General features: G+C 46.9%; 1 protein-coding gene across 1 annotated transcript in view; it reads right to left on the bottom strand.

Annotated features, from left to right (window-relative positions):
* Window positions 1–6,615: 6,615 nt before the first annotated feature.
* LOC140903748 (aquaporin-5-like) overlaps window positions 6,616–25,660 on the bottom strand; it is a 40,563-nt gene continuing 21,518 nt past the window's right edge. Inside the window, exons 2-4 of the mRNA XM_073325508.1 lie at window positions 12,688–12,849; window positions 12,169–12,249; window positions 6,616–6,804 (exon numbers count right to left, since the gene is read on the bottom strand). Of these exons, the coding sequence (XP_073181609.1) occupies window positions 6,616–6,804; window positions 12,169–12,249; window positions 12,688–12,849 (432 nt within the window). The remainder of the gene's footprint in view (window positions 6,805–12,168; window positions 12,250–12,687; window positions 12,850–25,660) is intronic.

Raw genomic sequence — 25,660 nt, forward strand, 5'->3', positions numbered from 1 at the left:
TTAGAACCGGTTGTTAAATTTAGAAGCCCTTTGAGAACCAGTTGTTCCGCGAGGGAGAACCGGTTCTAAAAGGGCTTCTAAATTTAACCGGCCCAAAGTGGCACCTTAGGCGCTGACTCCACGGGTGCTCCAGCCCTGGTGCACCCAAGGGGAAAATTTGGTGGCTGCAGAGCACCCACTGGCAGCTCCCCGCCCCACCCCCAACCCCAGCTCACCTCCAGTCCACCTCCGCTCCGCCTCCACCTCCTCCCCTGAACGCACCGCCCCACTCTGCTTCTCCGCCCCCCCAGGCTTCCCACGAATCAGCTGTTCATGCGGAGTGATGCGTTTAGGGGAGGAGGCGGAGGCAGAGCGGAGGTGAGCTGGGGCTGGGTGCGGGGCAGGGTGGGGATCTACCGGTGGGGGCTCTGCACCCACCAAAATTTTCCCCATAGGTGCTCCAGCCCCGGAGCACGCAGGGAGTTGGCACCTAAGGCACCACTTTTGATGTGATCAGTGGGGGGAGCGGCCGCTCCCCCTGCTCCCCCCCAGCTACGCTCCCCTGTCCCTAGGAGCCAGAGGGACCTGCTGGATGCTTCCTGGGAGCTGCCCCAGGTCAGCACCACCGGGACTCCCCACCTCGCCCCCCGGCAGGTGCCTCTGGCTCTTAGGGGTGGGGTGGGCATGCATTATGGTGGCCCACGAGACCCTCCTGCCTGGTTCTGGGGGCAGTTAGGGGACAGGGGAGGGGGTTGGATGGGGCAGGAGTCCTGGGGGACGGGGGTGGGCAATGACCCCCTCGTGGGGTGAGGAGGGAACCCGTTGTTAAGATTTTGGCAGCTCATCACTGGTCCCAAGGGCCGGTCCTGGGGCCGGTTTTGTTCAATATCTTCATTAGTGATCTGGAGGATGGTGTGGATTGCACCCTCAGCAAGTTTGCAGATGACACTAAACTGAGAGGAGAGGTAGATATGCTGCAGGGTAGGGATAGGATACAGAGGGACCTAGATAAATTAGAGGATTGGGCCAAAAGAAATCTGATGAGGTTCAACAAGGACAAGTGCAGAGTCCTGCACTTAGGACGGAAGAATCCCATGCACCGCTACAGACTAGGGACCGAATGGTTAGGCAGCAGTTCTGCAGAAAAGGACCTAGGGGTTACAGTGGACGAGAAGCTGGATATGAGTCAACAGTGTGCCCTTGTTGCCAAGAAGGCCAATGGCATTTTGGGATGCGTAAGTAGGGGCATTGCCAGCAGATTGAGGGATGTGATCGTTCCCCTCTATTCAACATTGGTGAGGCCTCGTCTGGGGTACTGTGTCCAGTTTTGGGCCCCACACTACAAGAAGGATGTAGAAAAACTGGAAAGCATCCAGCGGAGGGCAACAAAAATGATTAGGGGACTGGAACACATGACTTATGAGGAGAGGCTGAGGGAACTGGGATTGTTTAGTCTACAGAAGAGAAGAATGAGGGGGGATTTGATAGCTGCTTTCAACTACCTGAAAGGTTCCAAAGAGGATGGATCTAGAGTTTTCTCAGTGATAGCAGATGACAGAACGAGGAATAATGGTCTCAGGTGTCAGTGGGGGAGGTTTAGGTTGGATAGTAGGAAAAACTTTTTTACTAGGAGGGTGGTGAAACACTGGAATGCGTTACCTAAGGAGGTGGTGGAATCTCCTTCCTTAGAAGTTTTTAAGGTCAGGCTTGACAAAGCCCTGGCTGGGATGATTTAGTTGGGGATTGGTCCTGCTTTGAGCAGGGGGTTGGACTAGATGACCTCCTGAGGTCTCTTCCAACCCTGATATTCTATGATTATTTACCAGCCCCGATCTTAGTTGTGGGCCCTATGTGCTACTAGTAATACAGATAATAAATCCTATATCGTTACAAGGACATCACACGTGTTCTTTTTGCTGGCATTTCTGCAGAGTCCAAGGACTGAGTGGCTCATGGCAAGGATCTCTCCTATTCCTAGCATGGGTGTCCCCCGGCCCAGAGCAAAATTAATAAATATGGTGAACCCCAGATGAATAACGGGACCCCAGAGCACCAAGGGAACACTGCTTCTGTCGTCCAGAAGTGAGTCCTCTAATGGCTTAGTGTAATATGCCAGGAAGAACCAATTCCAGAAGAGGTGACCTGAATTATTTGCTCAGGATTAATCTAGGTATCTAAACACGTTTGGAGATCGGGGTGTCAGTCTCTCTACTACCAGTTGGTGCCAGCGGTGGTGCCCATTTTGGTGTCATTCACCCTTGTCCACTCAGAGCTGGACTGAGGGTCCCTCAAACTCATGTCACCTATGGACACCCAACAGCCTTCAGGCAGCATTGCCGCTCAACCCGGTGCCCTAGAGGTGACAGAATCTTTATAACTCAGTGTCATTTCTGTCCCTGCATTTTTATGAGCCTATGTATGTGTGGGAGAAAGATTTAACCAATTCAAACGCCAGTAGAACTACAAGGCCATTTCATTCCATCCAAACGTAGCAAGTGGCAATTTCTCACGCTACACTGTATTGATTAGCTTCTTGCAGCTGCACTTGGCTACTTATTTCAATGTTCGTACATCAGCGGGAAATCATTTCAATGCGCATCTAGGAAAGGCAACTAATGAGACAGAGCTTTATTTAAAGAAGGCCTGCAATCCCCAGCTCCTGAGCAGTTCAGGGCCGTATTTTATGGGGACAGTTTTATGAAAAGATGCCATTATATGACATGATTAGATCTGCCACTGTGCAATCAGGGTGGTGAAAAACAACAGGCAAAGCCCATTGCAGACCTGCCGAGTTTAGTGTCTAGTGATTAGAACAGAGGTCTGGACAGAAGAAGTCCTGGGATCTGTTTGCTCCTCTATCCCTGAATATTGGGGGGCAATTAATTTAGGCCCTGCTCCTCAAAGACACGTAGGTGCCTATCTCCAATTGATTTCAATCGGGATTAGACACTTCAATCCCTTGGAGGATCTGCGCCTTAAACAGTCTGCTCTGCAGTTTCCCCAGTCTATCGAAAGGGGGACTGCAAGGGTTAATTAATGCTGGTTCAAGGGTGTGAAGACCTGCCCCTGAAGCTGCTAGACCGCATTACAGGGTTGACTCTGCTGTGGAGAGGCACTGCCTAGGCTGATGGAACCGAGCATCTCGCTAATTCCTTTCTCCATAGAATTTTCACTTTGAGTTTTTAGCGTATTTAGTGCTGCTGGAAAGTGCCAGGTTCACAGGCCGGGAGAAGGAAATTCTGTCTTCTCAGAAGCAGTCCAGCACAGGCCTACCCCAATACATCTAAAGAAAGATTGCATCTCCGAGAGTCATTTTGTCCTTGCCCTCTCAGCTGAGACTTCAGCAAAGGCGGCCTTTGAGTGCAATGAACAGCTGTGGTTACTCTAATGTTACTAGTATTGATCATTTGTGTTACCGTCACACCTGGGAGCTTCATCATGGACCAGTTCCCCATTGGCCCAGGTGCTGTACAAAAAAAGAACAAAGAGACCATGAAGACTTGTCCCCTGGCAATTGGACTGAGCCCCCGCCAGCCTGTTTGCGGAGTCCACCAAACAGCCATCAGAGAGATGGTAAAGTTTGGGGTCATTAATAATCACAAACAAATGATCTAGCTGTGAAAGGCTCTGCATCCCGCTACAAAGCCCCTGAGCCATCAGGAGCTCTATCATCCTTCCTTTGGCTATAGAATCATAGAATATCAGGGTTGGAAGGGACCTCAGGAGGTCATTTAGTCCAACCCCCTGCTCAAAGCAGGACCAATCCCCAACTAAATCTGCATATTGAACAAATGTGTCTGCTACAGAGCTGAGCAAATAATTGAGTTTTCAGGTCAGTGGTAAAAAATATCCCATTCAATTCAAATTGATTCTGATATTTATCTGAATTTTCAATGTCCATTTTGAAGCTGGTTCAGAGCAAAGATTTGCACCTGGACTCCCAGACCCCTGGTGACCCCCCTAACTACTGGGGTGAAGGCTATCGGGGCATGGGGGCAGTGGCACCACCTCTGCTGGATGGTTTGGAAATGGCTGAAATGATCTATGATGATTCTTCACACAATACACAGTTAACCTGTGGAACTCTTTGCCAGAGGATGTTGTGAAGGCCAAGACTACAATAGGGTTCAAAAGAGAACTAGGTAAGTTCATGGAGGATTGGTCCATCAATGGCTATTAGCCAGGATGGGAAGGGATGGTGTCCCTCACCTCTGTTTGCCAGAATTTGGGAATGGGTAACAGAGGATGGATCACTTGATGATGACCTGTTCTGTTCATTCTCTCTGGGGCACCTGGCATTGGCCACTGTTGGAAGAAAGGAGACTGGGCTAGATGGACCTTTGGTCTGACCCAGTATGGCCATTCTTATGTGTCAAATTTGTGAATAGTTTCAGGTCAACCAAAATTAATTTTTTTGTGGAATAAAACTAGACATGGAAGGATTCCATTTTATTCAGTAAATGTTGGTAAACATCAATTTCAAGGCGCACACATAAACCAATGAAAAACTATCTCCATCAGCAATAATCGTAACCTACAGACAGGCACAGTAAAAAATATGCTGCTTGAGAATTTATTCGAGTGAGATAGAAGGCTATTTACTTTGTATGTTTTGCTATGTGACGGTGACAGTTTGCTGAACTGTTATAAAACTTTAACATTTTGAAATCAGCATATCCTGTCATTAAATAATTAGTCTGATCTTCCCCACCATGAATTCCCACAGCTGTGAAAATTAAAATAGATTAAAAAGTGCTTTAAACATAAATCTCTATATTATCCATCCAAATTAGAAAATCAGAACTCTGCCAAGCTGAAATAAACAATTAACTATGAATCCAAAAAGTTACATCCTGCTCTACATCTGCTGTTCCGACTGGCTAGCATTTCATGCCCCAGCAGCCTGGAATGGGCTGAAGGATCCCTGCCCGTCCCATGGCTGGGAGAGGTAAATGAGGAAGGGGACACTGGCTCCAGAGGACAAGGCGGTGTCCTCTTCCTCCAGCTGGTGGAGGCAGGGAAAAGCTTCCGGGAACCGTCGCCCCTTGGCCATGCTCATTGGCTCCCCTTCCTTGGCTGGGGGAGACAGAGCGAAGATTGCATTCCTGCTTCATGCAAGTATGAAGAAGTCACTTCACAAGGGGCCAGGTGGGGAAAGGTTGGGGCCTATAGGGGTCATTTCTAGGCTATTGAAGGGTTGGAGCACTGTTTAAAAGATTCTTTTCCTTGAATTAACTTTAAAATCGACCCCTCCAAAGATCTTCTCTTACAGCAGAGTGTGTGTAAAAAGCATCCAGGGTCATGCCAGAGCCCATGATTGTAGTGTCAGATCTTCTCCCAGACAACTAGAGCCATCTCGCACTTGCTGCTTCCCTGCCTGGAGGAGATTGCCTAGTTAGCTTATTGTGGGAGGGGGTTGTTTGTTTTTGGTTGTTTGTGTGCATGTGGGTGGGTGGGTGCTGTGCAGCTGTGAGTGGGCGGGTGTGCTTTGTGCGTGTGCAAAGCTGACAGCAGCTGGCACTCTCCCATATATATCTGAATTCTTTCCATTCCAGCAATGGACGGGGTTAACAACACAGGTGCTTCCAGCTATCCTGACAGTGCCCTTTGAATAGTAGCACTTCCATTCATTGACATTAATTCCCAGAGCGAGTTTCTCTTTCCATTCTGAAGACAAGGCAGTGGAGAGGCTATCTTTGATTGGACAGACTTCTGTTAGTGGACAGGACAAGATTTTGAGTGCTACCGAGCTCTTCTTCGGGTCTGGGGAAGGTGATGAGGGTGGAACACATACCACGTTTACACATGGTGCAAGAACTGGGGAGGGATAGCTCAGTGGTTTGAGCATTGGCCTGCTAAACCCAAGGTTGTGAGTTCAATCCTTGAGGGGGCCATTTAGGGTTCTGGGCCAAAAATTGGGGATTGGTCCCCCTTTGAGCAGGGGGTTGGACTAGCTGACCTCCTGAGGTCCCTTCCAACCCTGATATTCTATGATTCTAAAAGACCAGAGTTAACACCTCTGCAGGCATAGGACAAAGGAGGAATAGTGGGTTACAGATTGTTGCAAAGAGCCCTCAATCCAGTGTCTTGATTAAGTCTGGCGTGGAAGGCGGCACATGGCTGATGTACCACACTCAGTGGCACTGCTAGAGAGGTCTAAAAGACCCTCACCCAGACAGGCACATGAAAGCTTGGCCATTTCACCTCCACCCTTTCCCATTAAAAACCCAAATTGATTATTCAGTATGAAAAATGTCCTGGATATTTCAGTGTGACTATGGCAAGGGACACAATAGGCCAAGTCAGGATTCCCAGGAGGAGCAATATGAGCATGTTCACTGTCAAAGCAAACTAGTGCTCACACCCCCAGTTCAGATAGAGCAAGGAATTCACTGGGTTTGGGGAAATCTGGGAGACAAACTGGGAAGGACACGAAAATCAAACCATTTCCACCCTAAGTTTCAAAGGACAACAAAAGAAATATGGCCCCAATTATCTAAACCTAGTAAATATCCCAGCTCGGCGCACAGGGGCAGCACCAGATAGCATCCCGGATGCTCCCTATGGTCCATCAGCCCCCAGACGCGACACTGCATTGTTCAACAGCTGTTCTTGGTACATCCCTGTCCTTGCTCCTCAGGGCATCTCGCTCAATCCCATCTCTTGGGTGGTTCTCTCAGCCTTGGATTGCAGGTTGCGCTCAGCCTTTGGTCCCTCCTGCAGCATGGTCAGCCACTGGCGGAAGCCGCTGCCTGTTGGGGCCAGTACCAGCTCATTGAGAATGGCCGCAGCCAGACCCCCGCCAAGTGGGCCCAACCAGAAGACCTGCACAGAGAGTCGGAGCACAGATGTTAATGAGAGTGGGCAACTCTGGGCCTGCCTGGGCTGGGTTGCTTGCAGGGGCACCGGAACAGGGGGGATAGGGCTATGCCCTCCCACTTTTTACCAGCCATAAGGGCAAGCAACGAGGGAGCGGGAGGAGAGGAGTGAGCAGGGGGCGGGGCCATGGGGGGAAGAGGCAGTGCCGGGGCGGGGCCTTGGAGAGAATGGGCAGTAAAGAGGCAGGGCCTCAGGGAGAAGGGGTGGTGTGGCACAGGGGGGCAGGGTCACAGTTCAGGCACCTGTGGCCCCCACAACTTTTAAGGTACTTCCGCTGCTCCTGGTTGCTTGCTTGCCAGGTTGCTAAAGCAACCTCTTTCTCTGGGAGCAAACTGGTGTAGGATATTCTCAAATGCATTGACAGTTCAAACTCATTCACAATAGAATCTTAGTGGATAACTCATGGTCTGCAGCAGAGCTGCATGAATAAAAGACGTTTTGATTTGCTGGCAATTCTGAAAAATTGGGGAAAGAAACCTCAACCCCTTGTTTCAGGTCGAACAGAAAACAAATCTTTTTCAAAATTTTGGTCAAATCAAAAGGAAAAAAAAATTCATTTTGGGTCAAAATGAAATGTTCTGTTTGATCCAGAATCCAACATTTCGGTTCGATTGCAAGCATTTTTAAATGTTGTTGAGTATTTCATTTAAATACAATGAAATGCAATTTTGAAAGAAAAATCTTTTCAAACTGGAAAATTGAAATGTTTCATTTCAAAAATGTCAAAATGAAATATTTCAGTTTTTCAGAATTTTCTTTTTTGTTGTTTTTTTTTCAATTAAAATAATTTTGTGAAACCAACAGAAAATTGCTAACAGTCTCAGTGTCAGTGAATCTCTCTTTTCACCAAACAAATGTTGGGTATGAAAAATGTCACCCCTCTCTCAAAGGTGCTGGAGCTAAGGGTGCTGGGGGCTGCTGCACCACGTGGCTTGAAGTGGTTTCCACTGTATACAGGGTTTACAGTTTGGTTCAATGGCTCTCAGCACCCCCATTATAAAAAATTGTTCCAGCCCCTCTGCCATCTCTAGACCACAGCCAGGTACTGAGAAGATTGGGACTCAGAAATCCAAGCAGTGGTGTCTCGTTTGGATTGAACCTACCCATCTATATTAGAGGCAGAGATGCTAGCAGTGCCTATAGTTAAGGTTGCCTGACACTTTCCATTATAAGACCCTTTAGTGGTTCCTGTTGCTTTTTCTTTACCAAACATTAACTGTTCATGCTGACATTCCCCATGTAGGACAGCTGCCTCAGGCTGAAATTTTGGGGGAAGTTTCAGCAAAAATGGTTCAGCCTTTCTAAGAATGAGATTAGGGGAAAACACATTGCTCGGACCATGTTAAAACAATTCCCAGCGCCGTCTCATTGAGAAGCTCCACCGCCTCCACGCTTTGGAGCAGGGGCTTGAAATGGGCACCATTTAATGTCCTTTTAACATAGATTTGTGTGTGTAATTGTGGCTCCTACAAAGGCCACAGTCGCCATTGAGGTAGAACCCAGAACCATCAGCACTGAAAACACCAAGCAAGATCCCCAGGCAGTGTAGATTAGCCCAGCTCCGTGAAAACAAATGCAGAGGTGTCTATTTGCATGGGCTGAGGCTGCAGCCCCCAGGCATCTACCACTTTAGTAGACGGAATTGCTCTGTTTCTCCCATTAAGTAAAATTGCTCTGTTTCTCTCATTGTAGTTGTTTGGGCCAACTCCTAGTGGGAAGTATAATCACACCCACAGGTCACTTTGTGAGGTGTTCCCCAGCTCTGGAAGTTCCTTCACCTGTCCCCGACTCAAAAACATTGTCAATAACAAAACTCCCATGGACCCATGGCAAAGAAGCCCTTGAGGAATTCCACCATGATTTCAACAATTTCCATCCCACCATCAACCTCAGCCTGGACCAGTCCACACAAGAGATCCAGTTCCTGGACACTACAGTGCTAATAAGCGATGGTCACATAAACACCACTCTATACTGTTAGGATATAGATATTCAGGCCTGTCTGCAAAGGCCTGTTCTGTAAGAATTTAGGTGTATTCTGATCACTTGGCTAGTTATAGAGGTATAAAAGAAAGAATCAAAATCACTGTCTGCCAGTGTAAGGTCCTTGTCTTACTGTGACAGTTTGAGGCCCTGTGCTTAGGCTAAGGCCTTTGGCTAAGCAACAGAGGCAGCCATAAGCTGGGAAGTGAACGGTCACATCCTCACATTCCAAACTAGTCACATTGAAATAAGGTGCTATTGGGCTGTTAGGCACTATCAGGACAGGATTGTATTCCTATCACCTCCAGAGAAAGGGAAGTGCCTAGAAAATATAAAAGGAAACTTAGTTTGATAGCATCCTGTCTGGCAAGAACTCACTTATCAATAGCTGGAATGTGAAATCCTCACTTCTGTATTGTTTTGTCATTATAGTTCCCACTTTGCTATTGTTTGTCTGTATAATCTCTGTCTGGTTCTGTGATTGTTTCTGTCTGCTGTATAATTAATTTTGCTGGGTGTAAACTAATTAAGGTGGTGGGATATAATTGGTTACATAATCATGTTACAATATGTTAGGATTGGTTAGTTAAATTTCAGGAAAATGATTGGTTAAGGTATAGCAAAGCAGAACTCAAGTTTTACTATATAGTCTGCAGTCAATCAGGAAGTGAGTGGGTGTGGGGATGGGAATGTGTGTGAGGGAGATGGGAACAGGGAATGGGGGTAAGAAAATTGGAATCATGTTTTGCTAAAGGGGGAAATGGGAACAGGGAATGGGAGTAAGGAAGTTGGAATCATGTTTGGCTAAGGGCAGGAATGGGAACAGGGACACAGGTGTAAGGCTCTGTGGTGTCAGAGCTGGGAAGGAGGATACTAAGGAAGGAAACTGGAATCATGCTTGCTGGAAGTTCACCGCAATAAACATTGAATTGTTTGCACCTTTGGACTTCGGGTATTGTTGCTCTCTGTTCATGCGAGAAGGACCAGGGAAGTAAGTGGGTGAAGAAATAAGCCCCCTAACATATACCAGAAACCTACTGACAGCTATACTTACCTACATGCCTCCAGCTTTCATCCAGACCACACCACATGATCCATTGTCTATAGCCAAGCTCTACGATACAACCGCATTTGCTCCAACCCCTCAGACTGAGACAAACACCTACAAGATCTCTATCAAGCGTTCTTACAACTACAATACCCACCTGCTGAAGTGAAGAAAGAGATTGACAAAGCCAGAAGAGTACCCAGAAGTCACCTACTACAGGACAGGCCCAACAAAGAAAATAACAGAACGCCACTAGCCATCACCTTCAGCCCCCAACTAAAACCTCTCCAACGCATCATCAAGGATCTACAACCTACCCTGAAGGACGACACATCACTCTCACAGATCTTGGGAGACAGGCCAGTCCTTGCTTATAGACAGCCCCCCAACCTGAAGCAAATACTCACCAGCAACCACACACCATACAACAGAATCACTAACCCAGGAACCTACCCTTGCAACAAAGTCCATTGCCAACTGTGTCCACATATGTATTCAGGGGACACCATCATAGGGCCTAATCACGTCAGCCACACTATCAGAGGCTCGTTCACCTGCACATTTACCAATGTGATATATGCCATCATGTGCCAGCAATGCCCCTCTGCCATGTACATTGGCCAAACCGGACAGTCGCTACGTAAAAGAATAAATGGTCACAAATCAGACGTCAAGAATTATAACATACAAAAAACAGTTGGAGAACACTTCAATCTCTTTGGTCACTCCATTACAGACCTAAAAGTGGCAATTCTTCAACAAAAAAACTTCAAAAACAGATTCCAACGAGAGACTGCTGAATTGGAATTAATTTGCAAACTGGACACGATTAAATTAGGCTTGAATAAAGACTGGGAGTGGATGTGTCATTACACAAAGTAGAACTCTTTCCCTATGTTTATTCCCCCCCCGCCCACCCGCCCACTGTTCCTCACATGTTCTTGTCAACTGCTGGAAATGGCCCACCTTGATCATCACTACAAAAGGTTTTTTTTGTTTTGTTTTTGTTTTTGTTTTTGTTTTTTTCCTCTCCTGCTGGTAATAGCTCACCTTTCCTGATCACTCTCATTACAGTGTGTATGGTAACACCCATTGTTTCATGTTCTCTGTGTATATAAAATCTCCCCACTGTATTTTCCACTGCATGCATCCGATGAAGTGGGCTGTAGCTCACGAAAGCTTATGCTCAAATAAATTTGTTAGTCTCTAAGGTCCACAAGTACTCCTTTTCTTTTTGTGAATACAGACTAACACGGCTGCTACTCTGAAAACTCTCCTTGAGTCCAGTGGGGTCAGGATCTGAGATTCTCCGAAAAAAGACAATGAGATTTGCAACAATTGGGTCTTTTGCTTTCTTTTTTTCTTCTAATCCCTCCAATTCCATTACAAGTTAAGTCTCTTTATGGAGACATGAATAACCGGGGAAGCCTGCACAGGATTGTGCTCTGCACGTATCCTGATTGAGAGCTTTAATAACCTGCCATGCGGGATGTACTTTCTGTCGCACTCATAAAGCAAAGAAGGAAATTGGCATCATCAGTCTCAAACAGAGGAAGAAAAGGCAGAATTGTCAGCAGCGGTACTAAAAACGCCAGGCTTTGCCCCAAGCAGTGGCAATGTAAACACAATCCTCGCTGAAACCAGCTGGCATTTCATCTCCCAGGGACCTGGGGCCTGATTATAAATCAGGCACAACCCATTGGACTAAGTGGAGTGACACTGGTATGGAACTGGTGTGAGATCAGAATCAGGCTCTGCACTGAAGTTCCAGCTGTGGTTATTCTCTCCAATGGACTTGATTCTGCCACCCCCCCTCACACAGAGCACGCTGTCTGCTGAAAGTGGTAAGATTGCTCTTTACTCCTGTTAGCGCTGCAGAAGCCAGGACAGCTATGTGGAAGGGAGCCAGCCCAAGTCTGTTCCAGCTTGTGCATCACCAACAGGATTGGTTGCTAATTACCTATGTTACAAATGTGCCATTGAAGGCCATGGGCTGCACAGGGTGTCAATGGAAGCAGAAACTGGTCTTCAGGACCTTTATTACTGGGGATAATGCATGAAAAGGAGAGGGCCAAGCTTGACCCTCAGATCCCAGGAGGCTCTGGCAGTTCTGGTAGCCAGAAATTACCTACCATTGTACTTGGAACCTGGGCACACTTGATCTGAGTAGGCAATAAACCCAGAGACCCCACAATGCCATTTGTACAGTCGCTTGCTGGAAAAGAACCACACTTGAAGCACTGCACAGTCTAAACCAGGCTTGGAAAGAGCTCACTTACCCAGTGATTAGCAAATTCAAAAGTAATCAAAGCAGGGCCCAGTGACCGGGCAGGATTCATGCTGCATCCGGTGTAATCGATCTGAAGAGAAAGAGTGAGAGAGACACAAGATAAACAGGGAGGCTGCAGAAGTTGTCAAAGGGGGGAAGCGTAGGGATCCCAAGTAGCAGGATAACTTCTGCAGATGCATCAGCTCGACTCCCTAGGGTATGTCTACAATGCAATTAACCCCCGCAGCAGGCCTGCATCTGCTGACTCAGGCTTGGACTGCAGGGCTGTAAATTGTGATCTAGACCTTCGGGCTCAAGCTGCAGCCCAAGCTCTGGGCCCCATGTGAGCGGGGAGGGTCACAGAGCCTGGGCCTCAATGTCTACATGGCAGTTTTACAGCCCTGAAGCATGAGCTCTGAGAGTCCAAATCCAAAGACTCCCAAAAGAGTTCTGCCCAAGGGCAGCCTGCAGGACCAGGCTTTCTGAAAGGGATGAGCTGCTGCAAGCTTGATGTGACCAAAGTACTCACAGCAACCAGGTGCCCCAGCATGACAGAGAGCCCGATGACCAGGTGCCTGCCCTTGGAAGGGTCTTTCTTGCTCCCGGACGTGGCGAGGATGCACAGGACCAGCTGGAAGGAGATGATCACCTCTATGCTGAGGGCTTGCAGGAGCGTGACCCCCGGAGCCAGCTGTGCTTTCAGAAGCAGAGACAAAACAACAGCATTACAAGGTGGAGAGGTTCCGCGGGGGCCAGGACTTGGCCTCTGCTGGGCTATGGGGAATGGCAGGCACCAAGTGCAGATAATGCCTCGGGAGTGTTCCCGGCTCCGGGGCAGGGCTGGATTACCCAATAGGCAGACTAAGCACATGCTTGGGCACCAACAAAGCAGGGGGCACCAAAAAAACAGATTTTTTTTGAAAAAATATGATTTGATATTTCAAAGAAAGCATCAAAGTAGTCATGATGGGAAAAATCAGAACTTTGTTAGTCTTCCTTACACTCCACTCCACTCCACACTCTTCCCCCGTTTTTCTGTTCTCTTTTTATTATTTATCCCCACCTAAACCAGGGGGGCATCCTACTAACGTGGATCAAAATAATGCGAGGAAATCAGATCCTGTCATGTATTGCAATAAATTTATGTTTTATTATTGATATATTCTTCTGAGTTATATATACTTGTATCATACTTATCCAAGACAATATGTGATGAACTCATTGGTCTAATGAGTGACAATGTTCGTTCAGCTATTGTGGATGAAATAAGTACTGCAGGGTACTTCAGTTTATCTGTTGACTCTACACCTAATCTTTCACATATTGATCAATTGAGCATTGTACTAAGATGTGTCTCCCACAGATGGAAAACCAGTTGAACAATTTATAACATTCCTCAATTTGAAAAGCCACACTGGTGAAGAAATGGCAAATCAAGTACTGCATTATCTGTGCCAAGTTTGCAAAATAGATTTCTCAAAGTGCAGAGGTCAATCTTATGACAACGCTGTCAACATGTCAGGGCGTTAGCAAGGAATGCAGAAGCAGCTTTTAGAACAGAATAAACATGCCATATTCATACCATGTGCTTCACACTCTCTCAATCTTGTTGGCTGCAGTGCTGTTGATTGTTGTCCAGTGGCAGTACGTTTTTTCTCAACAGCCCAGTTACTTTCTCTGCCACAACACACCAATGGGCAGTTCTTAAAACAAATTTGGGCAATGATCATGTGTTGAAATCTCTTTTTAATACTCACTAGCAGGCACATGCAGTGGCAACAAGTGCAATTCTGGAGTCCTACTCAAAGATTGTGGATGCATTAGAAAGTATAGCTGAAGACCAATCACAAAAAGGAGAAACTATATGAGAGGCAGAAAACATTGCAAACAAGATGCAAGAACTAGAGTTTGTATTCATGTTGACCACGTGGAATGAAATTTTACACTTTGACCACACAAGTCAAGCTCTCCAAGAAAAAGAATTGGATTTGAAAACATGTGCAGACCTCTGTCAACCATTAGCAGACCATTTACACACTTTGAGGAATGATTTAGAAAGATTTGAAGACATATCAAAAGATATCTTGCCTGATACTTACTACAAAGAAGCCCAGTCCCGCAAGCGAATCAGGATAAAACAAGCAAATGATAGCAGTGCAACAGAAACAGCATTGAATCCTAGAGACAAATTTCACACATCTACTTACTACACTATAATAGATACACTTGAAGCTCATATGAAGAGGAGAGCTGAAGTGTACAAAGTAGCATCAAGTAGATTTTCTTTTCTAAACGATATGGCCTTATCTGACGAACAATATTCACAAGGTTCCCAAAAGCTAGTTGACTCATAACCTGTTGACTTGAATATTATTGAATATTATTGAATAAGACAAATTATTATTTGAATAAGACAAATTGGAGGATTGGGCCAAAAGAAATCTGATGAGGTTCAATAAGGATAAGTGCAGGGTCCTGCACTTAGGACGGAAGAACCCAATGCACAGCTACAGACTAGGGACCGAATGGCTAGGCAGCAGTTCTGCGGAAAAGGACCTAGGGGTGACAGTGGACGAGAAGCTGGATATGAGTCAGCAGTGTGCCCTTGTTGCCAAGAAGGCCAATGGCATTTTGGGATGTATAAGTAGGGGCATAGCGAGCAGATCGAGGGACGTGATCATTCCCCTCTATTCGACATTGGTGAGGCCTCATCTGGAGTACTGTGTCCAGTTTTGGGCCCCACACTTCAAGAAGGATGTGGATAAATTGGAGAGAGTCCAGCGAAGGGCAACAAAAATGATTAGGGGACTGGAACACATGAGTTATGAGGAGAGGCTGAGGGAGCTGGGATTGTTTAGTCTGCAGAAGAGAAGAATGAGGGGGGATTTGATAGCTGCTTTCAACTACCTGAAAGGGGGTTCCAAAGAGGATGGCTCTAGACTGTTCTCAATGGTAGCAGATGACAGAACGAGGAGTAATGGTCTCAAGTTGCAGTGGGGGAGGTTTAGATTGGATATTAGGAAAAACTTTTTCACTAAGAGGGTGGTGAAACACTGGAATGCGTTACCTAGGGAGGTGGTAGAATCTCCTTCCTTAGAGGTTTTTAAGGTCAGGCTTGACAAAGCCCTGGCTGGGATGATTTAACTGGGAATTGGTCCTGCTTTGAGCAGGGGGTTGGACTAGATGACCTTCTGGGGTCCCTTCCAACCCTGATATTCTATGATTCTATGATTCTAATATGAATCTCTGTGGAGAAGTACAGCAGTTCCACTGTTATATGCGTGCAAAGTTTAATGAAACAGGAAAAATGAAATTCAGTCACATTGAGCTTCATGACACAATATTGAAAGACGGAATACGATGCGTATTTCCAAATGTAGAGATCGCAGTATGGATTTTTCTAACACTGATGATTACTAACTGCTCCGCAGAATGCTCTTTTTCTCAGCTGAAAAGAATAAAAAACCCTTAGAGAAGAACAATGTGTCAGGACAGGCTTGATTCACTTTCCCTAGTGTGTATGGAAGCGGACATGCTTCGTCAAGTCAGCTTCGATGAACTTGTCCAGAATTTTGCAATCAGAAAATCTAGAAAGAAGCTATTTTAATTTCAGCATACATATAAGTTGTGTCATTTAGAAAAATAAAATTTTATTTTACGGGATAGTATTGTTTTTATTTTGAATTACATATGGGGGGGCACCATAATCTTTTCAGTGCTTACGGCCTCTAAAGGTCTGAATCCTGCCCTGCTCAGAGGTGTTCACAGCACAGGAGTACAAGGCAAGCTACCACAGCACAAGCAGCTGCTGGGCAGAGGAATTTCACTGGTGGTTCCATTAAGGCCAAAGTCCTTCATGCCCTGGCAGCAATGGTGGGATGTGGCTTACTGTCACTCTTTTCTTCCACCATCATTTACAAATAGGGGCGAGGGCACTGGACTGGCGCGCAGAGTTCAGTTCCCTGCATGGCTACTGCCACCCTTCAGCAAGTCACTTCGCTGTTCTGTGCCTCAGTTTCCCCATCTGTACAATGGGGATAATGATACAGACCTCCTTGTAAAGGGCTTTAAGCTGTACTAATGGAAAGCCCTAGGTATTATTATTATTAATTATTATTATTATACCCAGAGAGGTTTGGCAACCTGCACCTATGTGTGAACACGCACACACACAAACCTGCTTACAAGTGTGCAATCACATAACACCTCCCCTCCATATACTGCAGTTCCACACTCACTGGCCCCATGCTCTGACACACAGACACATACAGACCCTCAGCCATTCACACACCCAGCCACATAAACACACCATTACCCCCAAATTCACACACACACACACCCCAGCTCTTCGCCCAGAACTGTATGGGCACACTCAGCCAGCACCTTTCCTTGCACCTGATCACAAACATACCGCATTCTCTATCCCTTCCCTTTTTTAAATTCTTACTCATGTTTATCTCATCAGTGCCTAAGGACATGTGTAATGCTGATAGACCCTGGTCATTGGCAGGCAGGATCGAACCGGGGACCTCTGGAGCTTAGTGCATGAGCCTCTACCGCATGAGCTAAAAGCCAATAGGCTGATAGCTAAGGCTGTAGAGCAGACTCATTTTATCTCTCTCCCTCTAAGTGGTCTCGGTGCCACTAGATGGGATGGAACACCACACCCAGGAGGTGTGCGGGTTACACATGAGAACGGCCAAACTCGGTCAGACCAAAGGTCCATCCAGCCCAGTATCCTGTCTTCTGACAGTGGCCAATGCCAGGTGCCCCAGAGGGAATGAACAGAACAGGTGGGGGAGGTTTAGATTGGATATTAGGAAAAACTTTTTCACTAAGAGGGTGGTGAAACACTGGAATGCGTTACCTAGGGAGGTGGTAGAATCTCCTTCCTTAGAGGTTTTTAAGGTCAGGCTTGACAAAGCCCTGGCTGGGATGATTTAACTGGGAATTGGTCCTGCTTTGAGCAGGGGGTTGGACTAGATGACCTTCTAGGGTCCCTTCCAACCCTGATATTCTATGATTCTATGATTCTATGATTCTAATCATCAAGTGATCCATCCCCTGTCGCCCATTCCCAGCTTCTGGCAAACAGAGGCTAGGGACACCATCCCTGCCCATCCTGGCTAATAGCCATTGATGGACCTATCCTTCATGAATTTTTCTAGGGTTTTTATTGAACCCTGTTATAGTCTTGGCCTTCACATCATCCTCTGGCAAAGAGTTCCACAGGTTGACTGTGCATTGTGTGAAGAAAGACTTCCTTTTATTTTAAACCTAATGCCTATTAATTTCATTTGGTGACCCCTAGTTCTTGTGTTATGAGAAGGTGTAACTAACACTTCCTTATTTACTTTCTCCACACCAGTCCTGATTTTATAGACCTCTATCGTATCTCCCCTTAGTCATCTTTTGTCCAAGCTGAAAAGTCCCAGTCTTATTAATCTCTCTTCTGACAGAAGCTGTTCCATACCCCTCATCATATTTGTTTCCCTTTTCTGAACCTTTTCCAATTCCAACATAACTTTTTTGAGCTGGGCGACCACATCTGCACGCAGGATTCAAGCTGTGGGCGTACCAGAGATTTATATGGCAGCAATATGATATTTTCTGTCTTATTATCGATCCCTTTCCTAATGATGCCCAACATTCCCTTAGCTTTTTTGACGGCTGCACATTGAGTGGATGTTTTCAGAGAACTATCCACAATGACTCCAAGATCTTTCCTGAGTGGTAACAGCTAATTTAAACCCCAACATTTTTTATGTATAGTCGAGATTATGTTTTCCAATGTGCATTACTTTGCATTTATCAACACTGAATTTCATCTGCCATTTTGTTGCCCAGTCACCCAATTTTGTGAGGTCCCTTTGTAACTCTTCTCAGTCTGCCTGGGACTTAACTATATTGAGCAGTCTTGTACCATCTGCAAATTTTGCCACCTCATTGTTTATCCGTTTTTCCAGATCATTTATGAATATGTTGAACAGTACTGATCCCAGTACAGATGCCTGGGAGACAACACTATTTACCTCTCTTCATTCTGAAAACTGACCATTTATTCCTACTTTTTGTTTCCTAGCTTTTAACCAGTTACTGACCCACAAGAGGACCTTCCCTCTTATCTCATGGCAGCTTATTTTGCTTAACAGCCTTTGGTAAGGGACCTTGTCAAAGGCTTTCTGAAAATCTAAGTGCACTGTATCCCCCTTTTCCACATGCTTCTTGTCTCCCTCAAAGAATTCTAGTAAATTGGTGAGGCATGATTTCCCTTTGCAAAAACCAAGCTGACTCTTCCCCAGCAAGTTATGTTCATCTCTGTGTCTGATAATTCTGTTCTTTACTATTGTTTCAACCAATTTGCCAAGTACTGAAGTCAGGCTTACTGGCTTGTAATTGCCAGGATCATCTCTAGAGTCCTTTTTAAAAACTGGCATCGCATTAGCTATCCTCGAGTCATTTGGTACAGAAGCTGATTTAAATGACACGTTATAGATGACAGTTAGTAGTTCTGCAATTTCATGTTTGAGTTCCTTCAGAACTCTTGGTGAATACCATCTGGTTCTGGTGATTTATTACTGTTTAGTTTATCAATTTGTTCCAAAAATCCCTCTAATGAAACCTCAATCTGGGACAGTTCCTCAGATTTGTCATCTAAAACAGAATAGCTCAAGTTGGGGAATCTCCCTCACATCCTCAGCCATGAAAAAGATGCAAAGAATTCATTTAGTTTCTCCACAATAGCCTTAACATCCTTGAGTGCTCCTTTAGCATCTTGATCATCCAGTGGTCCGAGTGGTCGTTTAGCAGGCTTCCTGCTTCTGATGTACTTAAAGAAAATTTTGCTGTTACTTTCTGAGTCTTTGCTAGTTGCTCTTAAAATTCTTTTTTGGCCTTCCTAATTATATTTTTACACTTCACTTGCCAGAGTTTATGCTCCTTTCTATTTTCCTCAATAGGATTTAACTTCCACTTTTTAAAGGATGCCTTTTTGCCTCTCACTGCTTCTTTTACTTTGTTGTTTAGCCATGGTAGCTCTTTTTTGGTCCTTTTACTTTTTTTTAATTTCTGGTATATATTTAATCTGAGCCACTATTATAGTGTCTTTAAAAAGTTTCCATGCAGCTTGTAGGAATTTCACTTTTGGCGCTGTACCTTTTAATTTCTGTTTAACCAGTTTCCTCATTTTTGTATAGTTCCCCTTTCTGAAATTAAATGCTACCATAGTGGGCTACTGTGGTATCCCCCCCCCCCCACCTCGAGATGTTAAATTTTATTAGGTTATGGTCACTATTACCAAGCCATCCAGCTATATTCCCCTCTTGAACCAGAGGACTAAATAAAGAATTGTGGGTTCTATGGGGGGGAGGGATAGCTCAGTGGTTTGAACATTGACCTGCTAAACCCAGGGTAGTGAGTTCAATCCTTGAGAGGTCCATTTGGGATCTAGGGCAAAAATTGGGGATTGGTCCTGCTTTGAGCAGGGGGTTGGACTAGATGACCTCCTGAGGTCCCTCCACTCAGGGCAGGACTGCAGCCTATTTCCCTGCAGCCTTTCCAGCAGCAGACCCCTAAACACGCCTCCCTCATCCAGAAAGTGATTACTCCTTTTTCATCAGCAAAGCCCCTACCTGCAGCCAGCTACCTGGCTTTATACAAGCCCTGCCTGTTCGTGCACAGGTGAGTCTATTCCTATTCTGTCCTTTCTTCCACAGGACAGAAGCAACTTTGTCTGTACAAAGTGCAAGCTGGTATCCATATTGGAAGAGAAGATTGAAGGTCTGGAGCAACAGATATCGACCCTGCGTTGCATACAAGAATCTGAGGATTTCCTGGACAAAAGTCAGGATATGCTTCTACGGGGACAAAGCTCTAAAGATTTAGAGCAGGTTGCACAGTGGAGCCAAGAGGCCAGTGAAGAAGCTTGGCAACATGTGACCTCCAGAAGAAGAAGGGGGAATGTCCAGGTACCAACAACGCAGACACAGGTAAGTAACCGTTTTCATGTTCTCTCCACAGGTACCATTGCGGAGAGTGGACCAGATGATACGTCTGGGGGGAGAAAGCAGAAGGAGACTCCACTGGTTGGAAGGCATGAGATGCACTGTCCTGAGGTTGGGGGTTCCACAACCACCACTCCCAAGAGAAGGAGGTGGGTGATGGTGGTCGGGGACTCTCTCCTCAGGAGGACTGAGTCATCTATCTGCCGCCCTGACCGGGAAAACAGAGAAGTCTGCTGCTTGCCAGGGGCTAAGATTCGCGATGTGATGGAGAGACTGCCGAGACTCATCAAGCCCTCGGATCGCTACCCCTTCCTGCTTCTCCACGTGGGCACCAATGATACTGCCAAGAATGACCTTGAGCGGATCACTGCGGACTACGTGGCTCTGGGAAGAAGGATAAAGGAGTTTGAGGTGCAAATGATGTTCTCGTCTATCCTCCCCGTGGAAGGAGAAGGCCGGGGTAGGGACCGTCGAATCGTGGAAGTCAACGAATGGCTACGCAGGTGGTGTCGGAGAGAAGGCTTTGGATTCTTTGACCATGGGATGGTGTTCCATGAAGGAGGAGTGCTGGGCAGAGACGGGCTCCACCTAACGAAGAGAGGGAAGAGCATCTTTGCGAGCAGGCTGGCTAACCTAGTGAGGAGGACTTTAAACTAGGTTCACCGGGGGAAGGAGACCAAAGCCCTGAGGTAAGTGGGCAAGCGAGATACCGGGAGGAAGCACAGGCAGGAACATCTGGGAGGGGAGGGCTCCTACCTCATACTGAGAATGAGGGGCGATCAGCAGATTACCTCAAGTGCCTATATACAAATGCACAAAGCCTTGGAAACAAGCAGGGAGAACTGGAGGTCCTGGTGAAGTCAAGGAATTATGACGTGATGGGAATAACAGAGACTTGGTGGGATAACTCACATGACTGGAGTACTGTCATGGATGGTTATAAACTGTTCAGGAAGGACAGGCAGGGCAGAAAAGGTGGGGGAGTAGCACTGTAAGTAAGGGAGCAGTATAACTGCTCAGAGCTCCGGTATGAAACTGCAGAAAACCCTGAGTGTCTCTGGATTAAGTTTAGAAGTGTGAGAAACAAGAGTGATGTAGTGGTGGGAGTCTGCTATAGACCACCGGACCAGGGGGATGAGGTGGACGAGGCTTTCTTCCGGCAACTCGCAGAAGCTACTAGATCGCACGCCCTGGTTCTCATGGGTGACTTTAATCATCCTGATATCTGCTGGGGGAGCACTACAGCGGTGCACAGACAATCCAGGAAGTTTTTGGAAAATGTAGGGGACAATTTCCTGGTGCAAGTGCTGGAGGAGCCAACTAGGGGGAGAGCTTTTCTTGACCTGCTGCTCACAAACCGGGAAGAACTAGTAGGGGAAGCAAAAGTGGATGGGAATCTGGGAGGCAGTGACCATGAGTTGGTCAAGTTCAGGATCCTGACACAAGGAAGAAAGAAAAGCAGCAGAATATGGACCCTGGACTTCAGGAAAGCAGACTTCGACTCCCTCAGGGAACTGATGGGCAGGATCCCCTGGGAGAATAACATGAGGGGGAAAGGAGTCCAGGAGAACTGGCTGTATTTCAAAGAATCCCTATTGAGGTTACGGGGACAAACCATCCCGATGTGTCGAAAGAATAGTAAATATGGTAGGTGACCAGCTTGGCTTAACAGTGAAATCCTTGCAGATCTTAAACATAAAAAAGAAGCTTACAAGAAGTGGAAGATTGGACAAATGACCAGGGAAGAGTATAAAAATATTGCTCGGGCATGCAGGAGTGAAATCAGGAGGGCCAAATCGCACCTAGAGCTGCAGCTAGCAAGAGATGATAAGAGTAACAAGAAGGGTTTCTTCAGGTATGTTGGCAACAAGAAGAAAGTCAAGGAAAGTGTGGGCCCCTTACTGAATGAGGGAGGCAACCTAGTGACAGAGGATGTGCAAAAAGCTAATATACTCAATGCTTTTTTTGCCTCTGTCTTCACGAACAAGGTCAGCTCCCAGACTGCTGCGCTGGGCAACACAGCATGGGGAGTAGGTGACCAGCCCTCTGTGGAGAAAGAAGTGGTTAGGGACTATTTAGAAAAGCTGGACGTGCACAAGTCCATGGGGCCGGATGCTTTGCATCCGAGAGTGCTAAAGGAGTTGGCGGCTGTGATTGCAGAGCCATTGGCCATTATCTTTGAAAACTCATGGCGATCGGGGGAAGTCCCGGACGACTGGAAAAAGGCTCATGTAGTGCCCATCTTTAAAAAAGGGAAGAAGGAGGATCCTGGGAACTACAGGCCAGTAAGCCTCACCTCAGTCCCGGAAAAATGATGGAGCAGGTCCTCAAGGAATCAATCCTGAAGCACTTACATGAGAGGAAAGTGATCAGGAACAGTCAGCATGGATTCACCAAGGGAAGGTCATGCCTGACTAATCTAATCACCTTCTATGATGAGATTACTGGTTCTGTGGATGAAGGGAAAGTAGTGTGTTAGGATATAGATATTCAGGCCTGTCTGTAAAGGCCTGTAATTTAAGAATTTAGGTGTATTCTTATCACTTGGCTAGTTAGAGGTATAAAAGAAAGAATCAAAATCACTGTCTGCCAATGTAAGGTCCTTCTCTTACTGTGACAGTCTGGGGCCCTGTTCTTAGGCTAAGGCCTTTGGCTAAGCGACAGAGGCAGCCATAAGCTGGGAAGCGACCGGTCACATCCTCACATTCCAAAGTAGTCTCATAGAAAGAAGGTGCTATTGGGCTGTTAGGAATACAATCCTGTCCTGATAGTGCCTATCAGCTCCAGAGAAAGGGAAGTGCCTAGAAAATATAAAAGAAAACTTAGTTTGATAGCATCCTGTCTGGCAAGAACTCACTTATCAATAGCTGGGATGTGAAATCCTCACTTCTGTATTGTCTTGCCATTATAGTTCCCACTTTGCTATTGTTTGTCTGTATAATCTCTGTCTGGTTCTGTGATTGTTCCTGTCTGCTGTATAATTAATTTTGCTGGGTGTAAACTAATTAAGGTGGTGGGATATAATTGGTTACATAATCATGTTACAATATGTTAGGATTGGTTAGTTAAATTTTAGTACTAAATTTAGTAACTAAATTTTAGTTAAATTTTGGTTAAGGTATAGCTAAGAATATTACTATATAAATTAGGGGCAAACAGGAAGTAAGTTGGGATTCGGAAATAAGGAAAAGGAACTTGTATTTAAGCTTGCTGGAATTTCACCCCAATAAACATCGAATTGTTTGCACCTTCGGACTTCGGGTATTGTTGCTTTCTGTTCATGTGAGAAGGACCAGGGAAGTGGGAGAGTGAAGGAATAAACTCTCTAACATCTTGGTGCCGGGACTTGGATACATCACATTGGATAGGTGAGTGGCAGCCTGTAAGTCCCCCTCCCCAACAGTCCGTGCAGCTGCTTGGAGGGGGTATGGCGAACTCTCGTGATGGTAGTTGCGGGTTCTGGCAAGCTGGGGTAACGGATTTTTTGAACAAATGGATAAGGAAGAATCAGGGCCCATACCAGGTGCAGGGGCTCACCTGGGATGAGATTGAGAAGGAGATGGGAGAGGTTTTGGGGGACCCCAAGGGAAAGGAGTGTAGGAAAAAGGGAATGGTATGACAAGGTTTGTGTGCTGGGATGGCATACTGGGTAAAAAGGGAAGCTGATCTCCTCCAACACATTAAGGATTTGGAGGGGATTGTGGATCAGCAACGGATTTTAACAGAAAAATCTGTGTTAGCAGTAGAGGTAGCGGATTTGAAGGCACGGGATGCTGCACGGACAGAGGAGTCTGGTGAGGCAATCCGGAGAGAGAGGGATGAACTGCTGGGGAGAGTAGGAGACTTAGAGGAGGAATTGTATCATTGTAAACATGGGGGCAATGGACTTAGGGACCCCAAACCATCCGCCCCACTAATGGAACTGAAGGAGACACCTCCACCACCCTACCCTGAAAAAACACTGTACCCACCACTGCCGGGGGACGTTGTAAGCCAGCGATCCACAGTTACAGCCCCTGCGAGAGAGGCTACCCGGGAGGAACTGCAGGAGGCAGGAATAGTGGCCCCGGTTGCGGGGTGGGGGGACCATGCCCCACAGGTAGTAGAACAGGCAGAAATCCGCCCCTTGTCCCTGAAGGACCGGGAGGCAGTACTGGGCCGCTTGGGAAAGGTACCCCGGGATGATCGGGATCAGTTTGTGCTGTGGCTAGTGGAGGTGAGCAGGGAGATGGAGGGTCTAACTCGGGAGGACCAGGTGATCTTATGGCGTAGTCTTTTGGGACGAGGCACCTTGGGAATCGATGTGGCAGGAGTGGCAAACCCATTTCTAATCCCCGGACAGGTGGCAAAACCCTTGTTTGGGGTGTACTCTCGTACTGCGGGGATGAATAAGATGAAGCGAATCCCTGGGGAAACAGGGCGGGACACACTTAATCGCATACAGGCCTGGGCACGGTGCTGGGTGGATCCCCTGGACGGTCCATGGGTGCTGCCCCAGGCAGGGCCACCGGGACCTGGTGGGGGTGTGGAGCAGGGCAGGGGTGTGGAATTGCTGGAGAAATGGTTGGAGCTGAGCAATCCGCAGTTCGTGGGGCATTTAAGGTTGCAGCACCCTGAACTTGCTCCCAATCAGCTACCCCAGTTTCTGGAACAGGCAGATGTGTGGAGGCAGATGCATCAGGGGGAAGAGCCAGTCCATGCTATTACTGCGGGGGATCAATACAAGGTGGAAAGGAGTGGGTCAGCCTGGAGAGGAGGAGGTAGAGGGAGAGTTCGTGGCTTTGGGGGGCTAGTCAGGGACGAGCGGGCAGCTATAGAGCAACAGATCCAGAGACTGCAGGCTAAACTGACTACCCACGATCTTACCAGATCAGGGGGAAAGTGGTCCCGGAGGCCAAGGGACTGGGACTGCCTGAAATGCCAGACACACAATTTTGCATGGAGACAGGAATGCGTTCGGTGCCAGGACCCCCGGTCCCCTCATGAACCAGTGGGAGGGACAGAGGTGGGTGCTGCAACTTAGGGGTGCCCTGGGAGGCATCCTGTCCATGTTCTCAGTTTAGGACGGGATGCGTCTGGTCGCCCTACGCTCCAGGGGGCAATCGAAGGGAGTCCCATGAGGGATTTTTTGATAGACACTGGAGCAGCCATCAGTTTAACCACATGGGGGCAGGGGAGACCCTCAGAAGGGACTGCGACAATTGTAGGGGCAACGGGAGGGGAGACACAGTTAACCCTGAGGCGGGGACAAATCAAAGGAATCTGGGGGAAGGGGAGATTATGTGGGGTTGTAATGATATGCTTAATCTGTTGGGGGCAGGAGATTTACACAAACTGGGACTCGTACTGGATTTAGCCAATTGGGTGTGTTTCCTGGGGCAAACGCAGGACGGTCAGGGCTATACCATTCCCATGGGGATAGCCACTATGACCATTAAAGCGGCACATGCCCTCCCACCACCCCCGGCTGGGTGGGAACACATCCCTGTGTGGGCGAAG

This window comes from Lepidochelys kempii, chromosome 27 (assembly GCF_965140265.1).
Source record: "Lepidochelys kempii isolate rLepKem1 chromosome 27, rLepKem1.hap2, whole genome shotgun sequence".
Lineage (NCBI taxonomy): Eukaryota > Metazoa > Chordata > Testudines > Cheloniidae > Lepidochelys > Lepidochelys kempii.